At 40.6% G+C, this 17,997-nt stretch overlaps 1 protein-coding gene across 2 annotated transcripts in view; it reads right to left on the bottom strand.

Annotated features, from left to right (window-relative positions):
• The window catches only part of LOC126184974 (condensin complex subunit 2-like), a 179,660-nt gene that overhangs the window by 71,790 nt on the left and 89,873 nt on the right, over positions 1-17,997 (bottom strand). For both annotated transcript variants that reach the window (XM_049927673.1, XM_049927672.1), the window contains 2 exons: positions 12,942-13,148; positions 11,043-11,289 (listed from right to left, as the gene is read on the bottom strand). In XM_049927673.1, coding sequence (XP_049783630.1) covers positions 11,043-11,289; positions 12,942-13,148 — 454 coding nt within the window. The remainder of the gene's footprint in view (positions 1-11,042; positions 11,290-12,941; positions 13,149-17,997) is intronic.

The raw sequence follows: 17,997 nt of genomic DNA, 5'->3' as shown, positions 1-17,997 counted from the left end.
CCCATGAATTTTAATACCTACTCTGAATTTTTCTTTTGTTTCCTTTACTGCTTGCTCAATATACAGATTGAACAACATTGGGGAGAGACTACAACCCTGTCTCACTTCCTTCCCAACCTCTGCTTCCCTTTTGTGCCCCTCGACACTCATTACTGCCATCTGGTTTCTGTACAAATTGTAAATAGCCTTTCGCTCCCTGTATTTTACCCCTGCCACCTTCAGAATTTGAAAGATAGTGTTCCAGTCAACGTTGTCAAAAGCTTTCTCTAAGTTTAAAAATGCTAAAAACGTAGGTTTGTCTTTCCTTAATCTAGCTTCTAAGATAATTCGTAGGGTCAGTATTGCCTCACGTGTTCCCATATTTCTACGGAATCCAACTGATCTTCCCCCAGGTAGTCTTCTACCAGTTTTTCCATTCGTCTGTAAAGAATTCGCGTTAGTATTTTGCAGCTGTGACTTATTAAACTGATAGTTCAGTAATTTTCACATCTGTCAACACCTGCTTTCTTTGGGATTGGAATTATTATAGTCTTCTTGAAATCTGAGGATATTTCGCCTGTCTCATACATTTTGCTCACCAGATGGTAGAGTTTTGTCAGGACTGGCTATAATAATAATAATAATAATAATAATAATAATAATAATAATAATATAATACTATCATGATCATCATCATTATTATTATTAACCAGTCTTGTGACATGAGTCCGCAGCTTGTGATCTTGCGGTAGCGTTCTCGCTTCCCACACGCGGGGTCCCAGGTTTCGTCGTCGTCGTCGTCGTCGTCGTCGTCGCCGTCGCCGTCGCCGTCGCCGCCGCCGCCGCCGCCGCCGCCGCCGTCGTCGACTACGGTCGGAGGAAGGCAATGGCAAACCACCTACGCTAGGACCTTGCCTAGTCAGTGGTGTGTCTCTCTTGCATCGTCCCCTACGCTCCTCTGAGTACAGGACATCATCATCATTGTGACATGACATTTATGCCAAGATATCCACTCTCAGAGTCACAAAGTTCTACCAATACACCCAATGATGACATCAATAATACTTCTCTGTGATGTGTACATGCCCAGTTTTGACCACTGGGGACGTTTACCGACTTTCGTAGTGGTAACGAGTTCTGAGACATGGCAGAGGCCACATGTGATACGTTTAAACTGCTACATATGTCCCACGAATATAGGCTGCTTCAAATATTGAGGATCCCTCAAAAATGCATCACTGCTGGGACGATTTGTATATTTGACAGGTAGTACCATAAGAGCAGTTGATATCACCACAGTGTTTAAATATGAAACCAAATGCAAGTTGCAAAGCTCTATCATGGCAAAGCAATTGGAGTGGCAAATCTTGATAAGGAATAACTGATGTGTCAGTTTGCATTCTGCCACTTCTAATACTTTTTTGCCCTTTGCTTCAGACAAGATTCTGGCATCTTATTAATTTAAGGAAATTAGTATTTGATGTTATGAACAGATAAGGGTCTTTACTGTCAATAATTTACAAATTAAGTATGAACCACACAAATCCCAGTAAATGTTCCAAATATGTTTGTTGATCATCTAGTAAAATGAAGTAAGTGCCACTCAGAGTAAAAAAGCATAGAACAGAATGGTAGACCTGAAAAAGAATTAAAACTTACCTTAGTTTCAGCCATCTACAAAGTATAAACAAAAACTCACAAGCCCATTATTTCAGGAGATTTCTTTCTCAACTAAATAAATAAACTAGAACATCTTATATGTAAGCAGACGTAATGTATTTTGGTTGGTACTGGTACATCTATCTGCAGCAATTTTTCTTGTTGTTTCGGTCACTTCCAAAAGCACAAAGGAAGTAATTTGTTCTCCTCACAGTGTATTGCAACTTTTCGCACAAATTAGAACATACTTTACTCAATCACCACACTTTAGCCAGTGGGGAAGCTTATTTTTAAGTACTTTTCATAATACATAATTACGGTACATAAATGAGTATGAATTTCGCAGGTTCTCGCTTTCGAGGAAAGGAAAGGCAAGAATAGTTTCCAAAATGGCAATGAATGTACCAACTGAAGATATGAGTTAATGCTTTTAATTTGTGAGCAAGAATGACTACCACAGTCACAACAATAACCCGTATTTACAATCTTTTTATGGCTTCAGAAGAATGATACGGTAATACTACATTTATTATTCTGGTGTACAAACCATGTATAATTTCATATATGTAACTAGACAAAACTACATTATGTATATTGTCCTCGACTGAATAAACAGCTCAATTGAAATTAAGTCAACAGACAGATAAAATTGAATTGATGAGGGCAGCGAATAAATCAATTTCCATTCATTAATACTTATGAGGCACACACAACGACTGGGTATTTGCAGACCATTTCTGAAAAGAACGTGCCAGTAACTTTGTCATCCACAAATTGCTTTCATGCTCACAGATAATCAGGTAATGAAAACAGAAACCAGCCACATTATTTCAGATCATTAATCTGCTATTTCAAAAATGTTGTCTAAATGGCATCACATATCAACACAATGATGGTGCCAACTCCTAAGTGAAAGCCTGAGACTGCAGGCACCCCACAGTAATAACTCTGCACAAACACAATATAAAGGACCACTCCACGGAAGGCTCAACATGCTCAGGCTAAATACAACCATGAAAGTCAATGAACATCCCCAGGCGTCAGGATTGCTATACCACTACCCAGCCATTGCTTTGTTTGCACCCTAAAGTGAAATGGTAAGTTTACTTATTTTACAGTTGAATGACTTCAGCTGGAATGGGAGCCTATTATCTGCTCCATGCTTGATAAAACTAGTTATAACCATTGAAAACAATGAAAACTTGGCTAAGTAGATACAAGGCAGGGTGTATACGTGGACAAGAGGGGGGGATTTTTCCTGGACTTCCCGGTTAAAATACACTTTCTCCCAGGTGAAAATACAGTTTTTCCATGTTAAGTGATAGTATACTTTTCCTCGGAACTGTAAAACCTAATCAATCCTTTGAATCGATTTAAACACCAGGAAAAATTTCCTGGCACTTTAGGAAACTGAACTCCATGGAGGGGGGCACACATTTTAGAAAGATCTTTGACGTGCAGCAACATTTACGCTGCATGTCTGATCTTCTGGGCTTAAAATTCTCCTAATGGCTTGTCCTCAAATAGTTGATTTTTAAATGAGAGCCAAATGCTCTTTGATTTACGAGATTCATTTACATTTACATTTACATTTACATTTATACTCCGCAAGCCACCCAACGGTGTGTGGCGGAGGGCACTTTACGTGCCACTGTCATTACCTCCCATTCCTGTTCCAGTCGCGTATGGTTCGCGGGAAGAACGACTGTCTGAAAGCCTCTGTGCGCGCTCTAATCTCTCTAATTTTACATTCGTGATCTCCTCGGGAGGTATAAGTAGGGGGAAGCAATATATTCGATACCTCATCCAGAAACGCACCCTCTCGAAACCTGGCGAGCAAGCTACACCGCGATGCAGAGCGCCTCTCTTGCAGAGTCCGCCACTTGAGTTTGTTAAACATCTCCGTAACGCTATCACGGTTACCAAATAACCCTGTGACAAAACGCGCCGCTCTTCTTTGAATCTTCTCTATCTCCTCCGTCAACCCGATCTGGTACGGATCCCACACTGATGAGCAATACTCAAGTATAGGTCGAACGAGTGTTTTGTAAGCCACCTCCTTTGTTGATGGACTACATTTTCTAAGGACTCTCCCAATGAATCTCAACCTGGTACCCGCCTTACCAACAATTAATTTTATATGATCATTCCACTTCAAATCGTTCCGCACGCATACTCCCAGATATTTTACAGAAGTAACTGCTACCAGTGTTTGTTCCGCTATCATATAATCATACAATAAAGGATCCTTCTTTCTATGTATTCGCAATACATTACATTTGTCTATGTTAAGGGTCAGTTTGTCTATGTTAAGGGTCAGTTGCCACTCCCTGCACCAAGTGCCTATCCGCTGCAGATCTTCCTGCATTTCGCTACAATTTTCTAATGCTGCAACTTCTCTGTATACTACAGCATCATCCGCGAAAAGCCGCATGGAACTTCCGACACTATCTACTAGGTCATTTATATATATTGTGAAAAGCAATGGTCCCATAACACTCCCCTGTGGCACACCAGAGGTTACTTTAACGTCTGTAGACGTCTCTCCGTTGATAACAACATGCTGCGTTCTGTTTGCTAAAAACTCTTCAATCCAGCCACACAGCTGGTCTGATATTCCGTAGGCCCTTACTTTGTTTATCAGGCGACAGTGCGGAACTGTATCGAACGCCTTCCGGAAGTCAAGAAAAATAGCATCTACCTGGGAGCCTGTATCTAATATTCATCATACAGCCTCGCACATAGTTAATCTCATGTAAAAGGAAGTTTACTTTGAAAGTAACGCTTTTCAAACCACCATTTGCTAAATTTTCCTGCAAACTGTTAGAAATAGCTGCGCTTCAGCAGTTGCCAGAGAGTGCCAGATACCAGACTCTACCACGCTAGCACAATTACGATGACGTAGGAAGCCCGTATGTTTGTACGTGTGAAACATTAAAAGTTCTTACATTATGTCATAAGAGAAACAAGATATCAGAATACTCTAAGAGCATTGGAATTTTGTGGACCATAATTCAGCTTAAAGTGCACATTCGCATTTCCAGATTCACAATGAAGTACGCCTTGACCTGATATTCGGCTTTTCAGTGTGGTTTTGGAGATGTAAATTTTTTTGGAGTACCACTACTGTATTATCTTACATTTCACTCTCTGTTATGGTATAATGCCATACGTGCTAAAAGATGAAACCATTCACCTGAAATGCAGCAAACAGTTGAAACTGACCAATGGTGTAGAATTAAACATTTTGTTTCAAATAAATTAACTGCCTCAGCAGAAAAGATTAATAGAATCCAAATTTCTTTAGCAAACCAACAAAGATAACTTCACTGTCCTGCATGGCGATTAATGCATGAATGTCACAAAGGCGGAAATCAAATAAGATCTGAAACTAATAACATATTTTACCCTTCTGTAACTATGTGAATGTATTTTAATTCACTTGATAGCTCCTGGCCCCAGAAATCAGTTTTGTTTTCCTTTGACATGAGAGCAGTAAACGAAGAGGAAACAGCAAAATCACTAAACGTAAACACAGGTCACGTGGAGACTAGCCACTTCCCCACTACAGCTCACAACAGACTACTCTGCGCATCAGACCTGGATCTACGATATTTCCGAACCACACAATACTAGATAGTGGCAACGCCATCCTACCCCTGCCCCCTCTCCACGCCCTTGAGATTGGACTAAAAAAAGTTTTCAGAAATACGTGCATTCTGCTCCACACATATTTCTGAAGAGTCTGATACAGAAAAAACACATATTCAAGGAAATGTAATACATGTTATATGGTCTGAAGTATAATAAAGTGCAGTGCCATGCCTCTTCATGCAGCATTCTTCTATCGCACGCCCCTGTATTTCGTTCTATGGAATTCACATGTGTATATTTTGTAATGGATGCCATCAAACTATATTCAGGACAGCGGAAATTAAAATGTCCTTTGATACCTCTCCTGCTCCCAGTTGGCAGGTTTGACAGCCTGCCCCTCTTTTTAAAAAAGCTCAATTAATACTGGATGGGATTATTTGCAACCAAGAGAACAAGAACTCTTCTGAAAATCTGCACTCTTTATTGCCTATTAGCTAATAACTTGCTGTTTTGTGTGGCATAAAATTAAATATAGGATACGTAAAGCCAGAAGAGACAAGCAAGACAGTACACATTTCTTCACTCCTTAGGTCATAGCATTCTCTCTCTCTCTCTCTCTCTCTCTCTCTCTCTCTAATATTGCAACAGCTTTGCATGCCATTTTTTCCTTTCTGTGAAAGAATCTATTCTCTCGTCAAAGTCCATCAAACATTTTGCTACTTGAAAAATCGAAATGTCATTGTCTAAAACTAAAAAAGCTGTTAATACAAACAGTACCCAAGACTGGTATGATTTCTCGATCTGATTGGGTCAATTTTGTCACTGTCTACTAGATGAAACGAAATTAGCCTGCCTAATATTGCAGCAATTTTAACACACACCAAATAAACAAGACTGTTTTGGCACAAATGGTCATTTTTATAGCACAACAAAATATAATTCACGAAGTACCAATAGCAAATAAGTATTAGGCCAACTACAAGCAAAAAGATTTATGGCAGGAAATAGTTTCCCATTTTATTCATACGCTCGAGCTTCTCAAGTATGAGTGTGAAAAGTAGTAGTACGAAGTTTTTATATAAATTTGGAATCATCATATTCTTCGATGCTTGTGCGATATCCGCATTTCTCCTCCTTCCTTGTTCTAACAATCAATCTTGTTATCACTAATTCTGTAACTATTCCTGCCAGTTGCAAAACTTATTCTCTGGTTAACTTCACTACCCCTGTCACAATCACCGGTTTAGTTATCCCGCGTTTATTCTCCGGTTAGGCATTATTACGTGTTCGTACAACTTCTTTTTCCGCACTGCTCCCAGAACTTCAGCGCCTGCTAGATGGGTACTCCACAACTGCCCCTTACTAGTGTAGTGATCTGGCCAAAAACGCATCTTAATCATGGATCTTTCCCCATCCACTTGTATAGAATCGGCATATCGGAGACACCCTGTTGTCAATGTGATGACGTCACAGCTGATGATGTAAATCACATTCTATTTCAGTACAAGCAGTATGACAAAGGAAGAATCGATTTTTGTTAAGGAATTTTCGTGACAGTCACTGTCTAACATTATGTATTAAGCCAGTTCTTGGAAATACAACCACAAGTACACACACTATGTGATCAAAAGTATCCAGACACACCCAGAAACATATGTTTTTCATATTAGGTGCACTGTGCTGCCATCTACTGCCAGGTACTCCATATCAGCGACCTCAGTAGACATTGTGAGAGCAGAATGGGGCGCTTCGCAGAATTCACGGACTTCGAACGTGGTCAGGTGATTGGGTGGCAGTTGCGTCATATGTCTGTACGAGAGATTTCCACAATTCTAAGCATCTCTAAGTCCATTGTGTCCGATGTGATAGTAAAGTAGAAACTTGAAGGGACACGTACAGCACAAAAGTGTACAGGCCAACCTCGTCTGTTGACTGACAAAGACAGCAGACAGTTGAAGAGGGTCATAATGTATAATAGGCAGACATCTATCCAGACCATCACACAGGACTTCCAAACTGCATCAGGATCCACTGCAAGTGCTATGACAGTTAGGAGGGAGGTGAGAAAACTTTGATGTCATGGTCGAGCAGCTGCTCATAGGCCACACTTAACGCCGGTAAATACCAAACGACGCCTCGCTTGGCATAAGGAGTGTAAACAATGGATGACTGAACAATGGAAAAACATTGTGTGGAATGACAAATCACAGTACACAATGTGGCGATCCAATGGCAGAATGTGGGTATGGCGAATGCCCTGTGAACTTCATCTGCCAGCTTGTGTAGTGCCAACAGTAAAATTCGGAGGCGGTGGTGTTATGGTGTGGTCGTGTTTTTCATGGAGGGGGCTTGCAACCCTTAAGAGCAATTTGGGGATGGCGATTGCATCTTTCAACGTGATTGAGCACCTGTTCATAATGCACGGCCTGTGGCGGAGTGGTTACATGACAATAACATCCCTGTAATAGACTGGCCTGCACAGAGTCCTGACCTGAATCCTATAGAACACCTTTGGGATGTTTTGGAACACCGACTTCGTGCCAGTCCTCACTGACCGACACTGATACCTCTTCAGTGTAGCACTCCGTGAAGAATACGATGCCTTTCCCCAAGAAACCTTCCAGCACCTGATTGAATATATGCCTGCGAGAGTGGAACCTATCATCTAGGTTAAGGGTTGGCCAACTCCATATTAATTCCAGAATTACCAATGGAGGGTGCCACGATCTTTTAAGTCATTTTCAGCCAGGTGTCCGGATACTTTTGATCGCATAGTGTATTTTGTTGAAATTGAATAAAAAAGCTTTCTCAAAATCTATTAAACTTTGGGGCGAAGTGCCAAATCATACTCAATGCTCCAGTCTAAAATTTCATTCACAATTTTCAATTGGTTATTGTGCAGTAACTACTTTTACTGCCAGCTTTTTCCTTTGCTGATGACAAGCAAGAAGAAGTAGTAGTAATAGTAGTAGACCATTGTCCCAGTTTCCAAGAACTGTTCTTTCATAGACAATCTGTAAATAGTTTTGCTGGTCCTTTAGTCTAATTTTTCCTTCACCTTTAATAATTTCTACTGAACTGAAATACCATTTATCTCCCAATGGCTTTGCCTTCTTCAATATGTCAAATGGCTTTTTACACCTTGTCTGGAATAACATTTCCATTTTTCATTATCTTTATTTCTGATCAGCACAAAAATTTACAGTAATCTATGAATGCTTGCCCACTTTTGTCTTTGCTTTATGATTTATTTAGTTCAACATATTCTATCAGAAGACTACTACTGTTTGTTTGAAACTCAAGCCTTCTCTTAAAAAGTTTCCTCATTCCACATTTTTTTGCCTTCATCAAACATGCTAACATCTTCAGCTCCTTACATGAATATTTTCTTCAAATAATCACTGTTTTTATCTGTCACCCAATATTCTTCATTTTACAAGATGTTGAGCTTTTTACTTATTTGATTTGGTATACCTTCCTAACATTAAGTAGATTTAGGTAACTACGACTTCATATTTCCTGCTGAAGGTATTCTCATCATTAACTTTTGGCTTATTTTTACTCTGGATCTTGGTAGTCTATGCTTTATAGTCCAAAGTGGCTTAAGACCATCACATCCTGTGTAATTTCCTTGTTGTTTAATAAAACACTGTCAGTTTCAATTTTAATTTCACATCTTGCTAGAGGAGTCCATCTTCTATTTGTTTTCTAATGAAAAATCTGTCTTAAGAACACAGATTCTACTAACATATGACCTCTCTTCATTTCTACTATAATATCCAAACTTTTCCCACAAAAGAAGTGTTTGTTAGTCATTGTCTCATTTTTGCATTTAAATCCCCTATTCAAATCCAGTAATAGCATTTGCTGTCACCTGAAAATTCCTGCAATTCTTTTCGTAAGTCTTCTACCTCTTCATTAGAGTATTAGCATATTTATGCACGACTAAAATGATCTCCATGGCATTCAATTTGTTTGTTTTTAAAGCAAGTATTGCTATTCTGCAATGTTGCTGTAATGTATAGGTGAAAGGTTATTTCAAGTGTTTTTAAGAAATTCTTTAATATCCACAGCCAGTTACATTCAATGAACCAGGTGACAGGTCTCTATGACCTTGCCAAGTTGCATTGGTGCACAAGAAAACAGTTTCAGCAGCATATGGTTTTGTGCCAAACCTAATGATTGATTAATAGTGTGTAGAAGTGCTACTGCAGCATAGTGAGGATGAGACAAGCTGAAGTGAGCCAGCTGTACATTGTATCTGTTCACAATCAAGTAACAACACTTTGTTCTCATATATGTATCAGGAAACTAAGGTGGACTCCATTACAGTTGTCTGGAGCGTTTTAGGACATTGACTTACTATAATATTTGCTTTAAAGGTTGTTGAGTAGCACATCCATATTTGTTCCCCACAAAGTGACATATTTAAATTGTTCCTTTATTGGTATCGACAGTTGCACATCATGAGCTACTCGAGTGGATACTGGGATCTATCCTGGTTTGTCCCAATAAGCCTCGCAAAGATGTAATTAAAGAATCTCTCTGTAGTTTTCAAGTCATCTTAGATAGAAACTGAGATATAAAGAAATCCAAAACATCAATCACTGAGTGTTTGTATGTACCATAAAATAATTGTAATGTTTCCTCAACCTTCACCTTTCTTCATATACCTTACTGAGAAAACGTGTAACAATCCATCTCCCACATCTCATACATAAATTGTAATTATGAAACTGTGTCAAAATAAATCCATTGGCATTTTATAAAACACAACATAACCAGTCATTAAACTTTCATTTTTCAGATGAGACAATCTGGAGGCTTTTCTCCATCATAAGGTGAGAGTTCCTGTGTTTAGTGCAGCACATTGCTTATGGGAAACTATGTATGTCTAAATATCTAGAATGTTTTCATTTTATCACTTTGATTGCAAAAAGCATTTTATAGTTCATCACTGACTGCTGAGCTAAACCCCAGAATTTTAACCTCATAATGAAGTAAAAGCTCCGAAAAATGTTAAAACTGAAAATGTTCAGTTTAGTGACTGGTTACTTTGTGTTTACTTATTTATATTTGAGATGGAGAGTCACTGAAGCAGCCAATAAAACATGGATGTGTCTAAAGATCCATTGAATTTTCACACCACAGTCTAAAAGATTACGACTTACAGAATCTCATTCATTCTACTACAGTGTGTTATCTTTTAAATTCCAGTGGTAATTAAAATAAAAAGGTAAGGGAAAATATAGAAGGAAATGAAAAACAGAATCTGCCGATACAACCACATTTTCTTTCTAGGCAGCTGAACTAAAAGTACCATGTTTCCAGCTGAGAGGCTGTAGAATGAGCACAGCATTTTGAGTATATCATGTTGTGTACTTGATAACATCTTTTTCTCGGCTAGAAAATAAAGAATTTTATATCAATACCTGCAGATTTTGATGGCTGGAGGTAGAACTGGTAGTAAGCAGAAATAAATGAACTCTACTTAGCAAGATGATGTGTTTCTCAAATTAACTACCAAATTCCCAAAAAAGTGGGACTCTGACTTTAGTTGAACTACCTTAACAACCGAAAATGCTATCTACGGCTATTCTTCTTGGCCAATTGATAAATACAGTAATTTGTATGCATACAGCAAATAAACTAAAATTTGCTTGAAGGAAACCACTGACAGGTACACCACACTAGATAAAGTACATTAAGGCAAGGCTACTCTTATGTATTAGTCTATCGTTAAGACTAAACAATCCTAAATATACACTTAAAAATTGTTCAAATTTGCTTTTTAACTAAGTTTTCTGAACCTGATAATGTTGGGACGTCAGCAAGTTGATCCTTCATGCCTACATCAGAAGAACCAAGGGCAGGTTCAGAACACAGAAATTGCAGTTTTTGTGTATCTCCAACTACTGAAATCCTTGGCATGAGATTGACACAGCCCGGACGGCAATCACTAAACTTGGTATTCATGAATAGTAATGAGGGATGCAGTTTATAATTTTGCTGTAAAGGAGCGTTTAAGGACTCTGATTCCGTTATGATTTTTCTCACCTGTAATGAAGATAAAAGATTTGTAATGTAATTCAGAACAAAAGTGTAATGAGACATTATACAAATTTATCAGCTTTTATAAGCAATTTTCTTTTTTCACTGAGAAAGTGTGCTGTGGTTTTAACATTGACTTAAGAGGTCAAATTATTCACCTACTGAACATTCAAATAGTTAAAACTAAACTAATCAGACATTTAAACTAATTAAGTAGATACTTTTCACAATGCAAGAAACTGATTTGTCTTCACAATATTATACAGTAATGGACTATCCAAATAAGCTACTTTTTGTTTATAATTCATATCCTCACATATAATCAATGTGGATTTATTGTGTTATATGTGCACACTTTGGCTATGAAGAGTTAACATGTATGTTTTAAGTAATTTAATATACATCCTACACCGCTTACTGTACTGATGTGAAATTTTAGATACCTCAGTCTACATTATTTTAAAGAAAGCTTGGAATTGGCATGTTTGCAGCTGCAAATGTTACCAGTTGTTTAACAATTCCTAACATTTGAACTGTTAGATTTGCAATAAAAATGTTTTAGAAATATGTAAGCATTATTCAAGCCACAAAAAAAGAAAAATTTTCTTAGCACATAGCATAGGATGCCACTTATTACCAGCACTACTCACCACTACTTATGCATATCTTTATTCCCCACCCCACCCACACAAAGGAAAAAAATTGTTTTCCAGTCCATGAACAGCGTGGAGTGCAGGTCAATCTTTCATACTATATCAACATAGGGGCAATTTTTAAAAGTAACTCACCACTGAGTAACAAAGGATCAGCTCTGATGTTCAAAATTTTACAGATTAAGAATATTTTGAGGTAAGGAACCAATGATTAGAAATGACTATTTCAGGCAGTACGATATGTTTGTGGCACTTCTTTCAAAGACAGCACACAATCATTTATATTGTGTGCATACTGGAGTTTGCCACTGTTTATAGTTCATGATCAGTCAGTGACTTAGCATTACTCCTTAAAAGGAACTTTTAAACATGCATTTAGTGGATGGTTTAACACAGTGAATCACCCAGAAAGTAAAAAGAGAAAGTTTTTAAAAGGTGTCTTCACAATCTAAAGAAATTCATTGCCACATATATAAACTTGTGAGAAATTAATATGTTCATGCATTGGACAGCTTGCAAAGGTTGTCGACAAAGACTTGTTTGCACAGTAGAATTTGAGATGGTGTTTTATCATATAGGAGAGGATTCATCAACATGCAGCATGGAGCGGCAATTACACATTTGTCATAAACGACGTGTGCAAGCAATGGAGCCAAATGATTTTTAACCCATATTTCAGTTCTGTGAATGGATTTTGACATAATGCAAGCAGTGAGACTGGTGGGCGTCACTTTGAACAGATATCATGTGCTTCAGTTGTTGCTGTAATGTGTAAGCTAATCATGTCCATAAAAACAAAATATTCATTTCTCATTGTTGTTAACTGTTTACAATGAACTGTATAATGTAATTAATAGTGCAGATATGTCTCTCAACACAGCTTTTATCTACTATTTTCTTCTATGGAACTTTGTAATTAGAAGACCACACATTAGAAATATTTCTATGGTCTTAGATTAAATCAAGGCAGAAAGAAATGAAATTCAATACAAAGCATTCCCTTACCCTTCTGTGAGCCCGTTGCCTCGCTTTGCTTTCAGCCTTGTGCCCATCAGGTCCATCATCATCATGATTATCTCCTACTGCACCCTGCTTTTCCTTTCTAACAACAGCCTTAAACAAACCACCTGCAATCTTCATACCATCTGAATGTACTTTGTCAACACGAGATGCATATATCTTCGTACTAGCATCAAGTGTGAAACTTGCAATCTGAAAAAGAAGATTACCCATCCGAGTACAAAATTTTAACATTCCAATGAAAGTCATAAAGCAAGTTTTGCTAAAACTGGTAACTAAAGAGTGGCAGCACTTCAACAAAAGGAAACAAACCATGACAATTAGGCACAATACTTTTTCTCCAACATAATGATAACATGAAGAGGAAAAAGAACAAGGGGAAATCATTTGCAGTTCTGGCAGGTGGCAGTAATATGCATTGCTGTTCCCATGAATTACCACATTGATGGCATCCCTGTTTGGCTTGAAGGGGCATGCGAGACAGCGGGAGGGGATCTGACGCCTCCAGGGACATCGAAGTGCTCTGTTGTAATTCTTCTCTTTCACAACTTCTGGTCAAGATTCTTGTAAGGGTTTATCTGCCATGGGTGTAGAAAGAGGAGGAAATCAGGTGGTACCGACACCCACAGTCAGCCACTGGCTAGTGTCGGGTCTGATCTGCAGATTTCCTGGGACAGGGTTCCCAAGAGGGGAGCCTTTCAAGGGTACATGCCAGTGGAGGAAGCTGCTGCTTTGGTCAGGAGTCGAGAGTAGGAACAATGAGAGAGGAGATCCTATCACCTCCAATGGTCAAGGTCGAGGGAGTAAATACACCATGACCTGGCCACAGTAGTGGTAAGTGTAGTTATCACAGACAGAATACAAACGATCACATTTTTTCTCAGCTTCAAAACGTGAGAGACGATCTGAGACTTTGGTGCTCTACAGGTAGGTTAATACACATTGGAATCAAGGAGGGTGGTCATTCCCACAATTAACACAAGAGTTCTCTAAATATATTTTCAATATTTCCACAAAAATAATTGGTTTAACACAGAGAAAGGATCCTCCACCTATTCAAGAGCAAAGTACTGAGAGGAGTAACTGTCCGCAAATCGCTTGGTTTTGTTTTCCTCCCAATGCCTAGCCAAGGAGAGTAAGTTCCTGGGGTCTGAACAACCAACATTAAGTTGCGGTCTGCCTGGAGACACTGTCAAGGCCTCGTGGGAATCGGTTGTGACCTTTGGCCTTCCACAATTATGCGTCCTACTCCTAATGAGGGCTCTACTCACGGGTGCCACCCAGGCAGAGCAAAGGCACCTGGCAAGACTGCCAGTGCCTGGAGTCCCAGTAACCCTCCGATATACATGCACCTACCCCTTCATATGTGCACAGACGTGACAGTTCTGACTTAACAGTGGGTCCCAGAATAAAGGTACCCGACGACCCGAACATGGATTGGCTAGCATGTGTTTAATGGGTGACCTTCCCCACATGGTCCACATAATCTGCACAAAAATTTAAAAAATAAAAAAGGTTAAGGTCACACTGAGGCCCAGACATACATTAACTGAAGTACGCAATATAAAATGAGGTAAAGTGGAAGTAGCCAGAATTTACATCCTATGAGCAAGCTAGGTAGTCAGCAAGGAATCCGACCAGCAGAATAAGTTGGAGAAAAGGCATGGTCAGAGCATAATTGCAGCACAGGAAGGAACAAGTACTGCAATGGCTTGGGGTCCCATACTCACTACACATATACTATCAAAAAAGTTGTGAGCCCCAGGAGGTGGAGTTGGTTTGTGCTGAAACTTTAGTATATTTGTCGTACACTTTTCACTAAACTTGAGATAAAAGACAAACAGAGTCCAAAACTGCAGTCTAAACACCACCAAGTGGAGCTCTCATGCCAGGCTTCTTCATTATATGCAGCTAGAAGTTGGGCTGATACTACTAAGGCGCCCACTGGAATGACATGGCAAGTAGCATGGTGGTTGGCGAGCCAGAAGGCATGGATCTAGCTGCAACTTCATATAGAACACACACAGTCTAATGGAGCAGTGCCTACCAGGCTGACAACTTAACTGAGTCATATGGCGTGCCACACCAGTCACATGAATGCAGCATGCTCCACTTTCTGCCATGTGACACATATATGCTACTTACATTTCTCAAATGTTTCTGCTTTGGTTGTGCAATTGTTTCTGTACCCAGGAAAATGAGAAACAATTTCGAGTTATTTTAATATTAATTTTTGTTGGTCTAGTGGAAATTATATATTTATGACCACAACAAAGCTGAATACAGTAACAGGAAAGTTCAGGAAATGAGTGTGGCAAAGGATTTCTAGTAAAATATACGCAGATAATTGGAATTCATTTAATTTATTTGTGTAAGATATCTAGATACAGAAATAAACAGAATTATGTACAATGGTTTTATAGAAAACATTTTCCCAAACCTCCCCACTGATTTGCTGGATCTAATGTAATATCAACTCCTTCAGTAAGTGAATTTTTAACACGGCAGTCCACGCTGTGTTGCACAGGTGACAAAATATACACCACCATCAATCTGTATATAGTTACAAAAGAAACAAATAGCTTGAACTATCACCTCAATTTTATTCATGTCACAAGGTACTGAAGTATCAAACACTCAGATTATTATTATTCTCGAATCAGAAACATACAAATTTACAGTAGCCATACACATCAATAAATATGTACATATATATACACAAATTGTATTTACACTCCTGGAAATTGAAATAAGAACACCGTGAATTCATTGTCCCAGGAAGGGGAAACTTTATTGACACATTCCTGGGGTCAGATACATCACATGATCACACTGACAGAACCACAGGCACATAGACACAGGCAACAGAGCATGCACAATGTCGGCACTAGTACAGTGTATATCCACCTTTCGCAGCAATGCAGGCTGCTATTCTCCCATGGAGACGATCGTAGAGATGCTGGATGTAGTCCTGTGGAACGGCTTGCCATGCCATTTCCACCTGGCGCCTCAGTTGGACCAGCGTTCGTGCTGGACGTGCAGACCACATGAGACAACGCTTCATCCAGTCCCAAACATGCTCAATGGGGGACAGATCCGGAGATCTTGCTGGCCAGGGTAGTTGACTTACACCTTCTAGAGCACGTTGGGTGGCACGGGATACATGCGGACGTGCATTGTCCTGTTGGAACAGCAATTTCCCTTGCCGGTCTAGGAATGGTAGAACGATGGGTTCGATGACGGTTTGGATGTACCGTGCACTATTCAGTGTCCCCTCGACTATCACCAGTGGTGTACGGCCAATGTAGAAGATCGCTCCCCACACCATGATGCCGGGTGTTGGCCCTGTGTGCCTCGGTCGTATGCAGTCCTGATTGTGGCGCTCACCTGCACGGCGCCAAACACGCATATGACCATCATTGGCACCAAGGCAGAAGCGACTCTCATCGCTGAAGACGACACGTCTCCATTCGCCCCTCCATTCACGCCTGTCGCGACACCACTGGAGGCGGGCTGCACGATGTTGGGGCATGAGCGGAAGACGGCCTAACGGTGTGCGGGACCGTAGCCCAGCTTCATGGAGACGGTTGCGAATGGTCCTCGCCGATACCCCAGGAGCAACAGTGTCCCTAATTTGCTGGGAAGTGGCTGTGCGGTCCCCTACGGCACTGCGTAGGATCCTACGGTCTTGGCGTGCATCCATGCCTCGCTGCAGTCCGGTCCCAGGTCGACGGGCACGTGCACCTTCCGCCGACCACTGGCGACAACATCGATGTACTGTGGAGACCTCACGCCCCACGTGTTGAGCAATTCGGCGGTACGTCCACCCGGCCTCCCGCATGCCCACTATACGCCCTCGCTCAAAGTCCGTCAACTGCACATACGGTTCACGTCCACGCTGTCGCGGCATGCTACCAGTGTTAAAGACTGCGATGGAGCTCCGTATACCACGGCAAACTGGCTGACACTGACGGCGGCGGTGCACAAATGCTGCGCTGCTAGCGCCATTCGACGGCCAACACCGCGGTTCCTGGTGTGTCCGCTGTGCCGTGCGTGTGATCATTGCTTGTACAGCCCTCTCGCAGTGTCCGGAGCAAGTATGGTGGGTCTGACACACCGGTGTCAATGTGTTCTTTTTTCCATTTCCAGGAGTGTATATTACATGTGCCCAGTACTTTGCAACCTCCAAGGCGCTTTGAGTGGCTTGCAGGAGATCAATCTTCGTGCAGGATGTAGGGCACAAAAGACACTGGAGCATGTGACTTGTGGTTTGTTCTTGTCCACAATCACAGGACATATCTTCTCTTATGAAGCCCTATCTCTTCAGGTTGTCTGTGGATGGTCCAACTGCTGATCGTAATCCGTTTAAAAGATTTCCACACCAGCCAGCTCTCGTTGTGTCCATGTGGTAGTTCTTCAGCTTCTGGCGCCTGCAGGTGAGGCGTCGACTTCTTCCATAACTCCAGCCTTGCCTTCTCTGTTGAAATGGTGAGCTTCTCGGATGTTCTCAGGAAGCTCTTTCGCGATCTCTGCCGTTGCTGTAGTGGATTATGTCCGTGCAGTGGATGGGCACTGTCCTGTTCCACTTTTAGTCTCTCCTTGTTTGCAGCCACTGTTCTGCGCATCCATTGTGGCGCTATTCCAGCCAGGCAGTAGAGCTTATCAGTTGGGGTAGGTATTAAGCAACCTGTGATCAACCTGCAGGTTTCGTTGAGAGCAATGTCTATTTGTCTGGCATGAGATGACCTGTACAGGACTGGAGAAGCATATTCAGCAGTAGAAAAGCACAGTTCCATTGCAGAACAGCATATAGTTTGTGGATGTGATCCCCACTGTGTCCCCACTAGTTTGCGAATTAGGTTGTTTCAAGCGGAGATTTTCATTTTGGTGTTCTTGCAGTGAGTTTTGAATGTCAGAGTTCTATCGAGAGTGACTCCCTAGTATTTAGATGCGTGATGATTCTGGAGTTGGATGCCTGACCATGCAATATGTAGCTCACGATTAGCTTCGCCGTTCCTTAAATGCAAGGCACACACTTGTG

Source organism: Schistocerca cancellata, chromosome 4 (genome assembly GCF_023864275.1).
Source record: "Schistocerca cancellata isolate TAMUIC-IGC-003103 chromosome 4, iqSchCanc2.1, whole genome shotgun sequence".
Lineage (NCBI taxonomy): Eukaryota > Metazoa > Arthropoda > Insecta > Orthoptera > Acrididae > Schistocerca > Schistocerca cancellata.
Note: the sequence above shows the minus strand (reverse complement) of the source record. Positions and strands in the feature narration are given on the sequence as shown.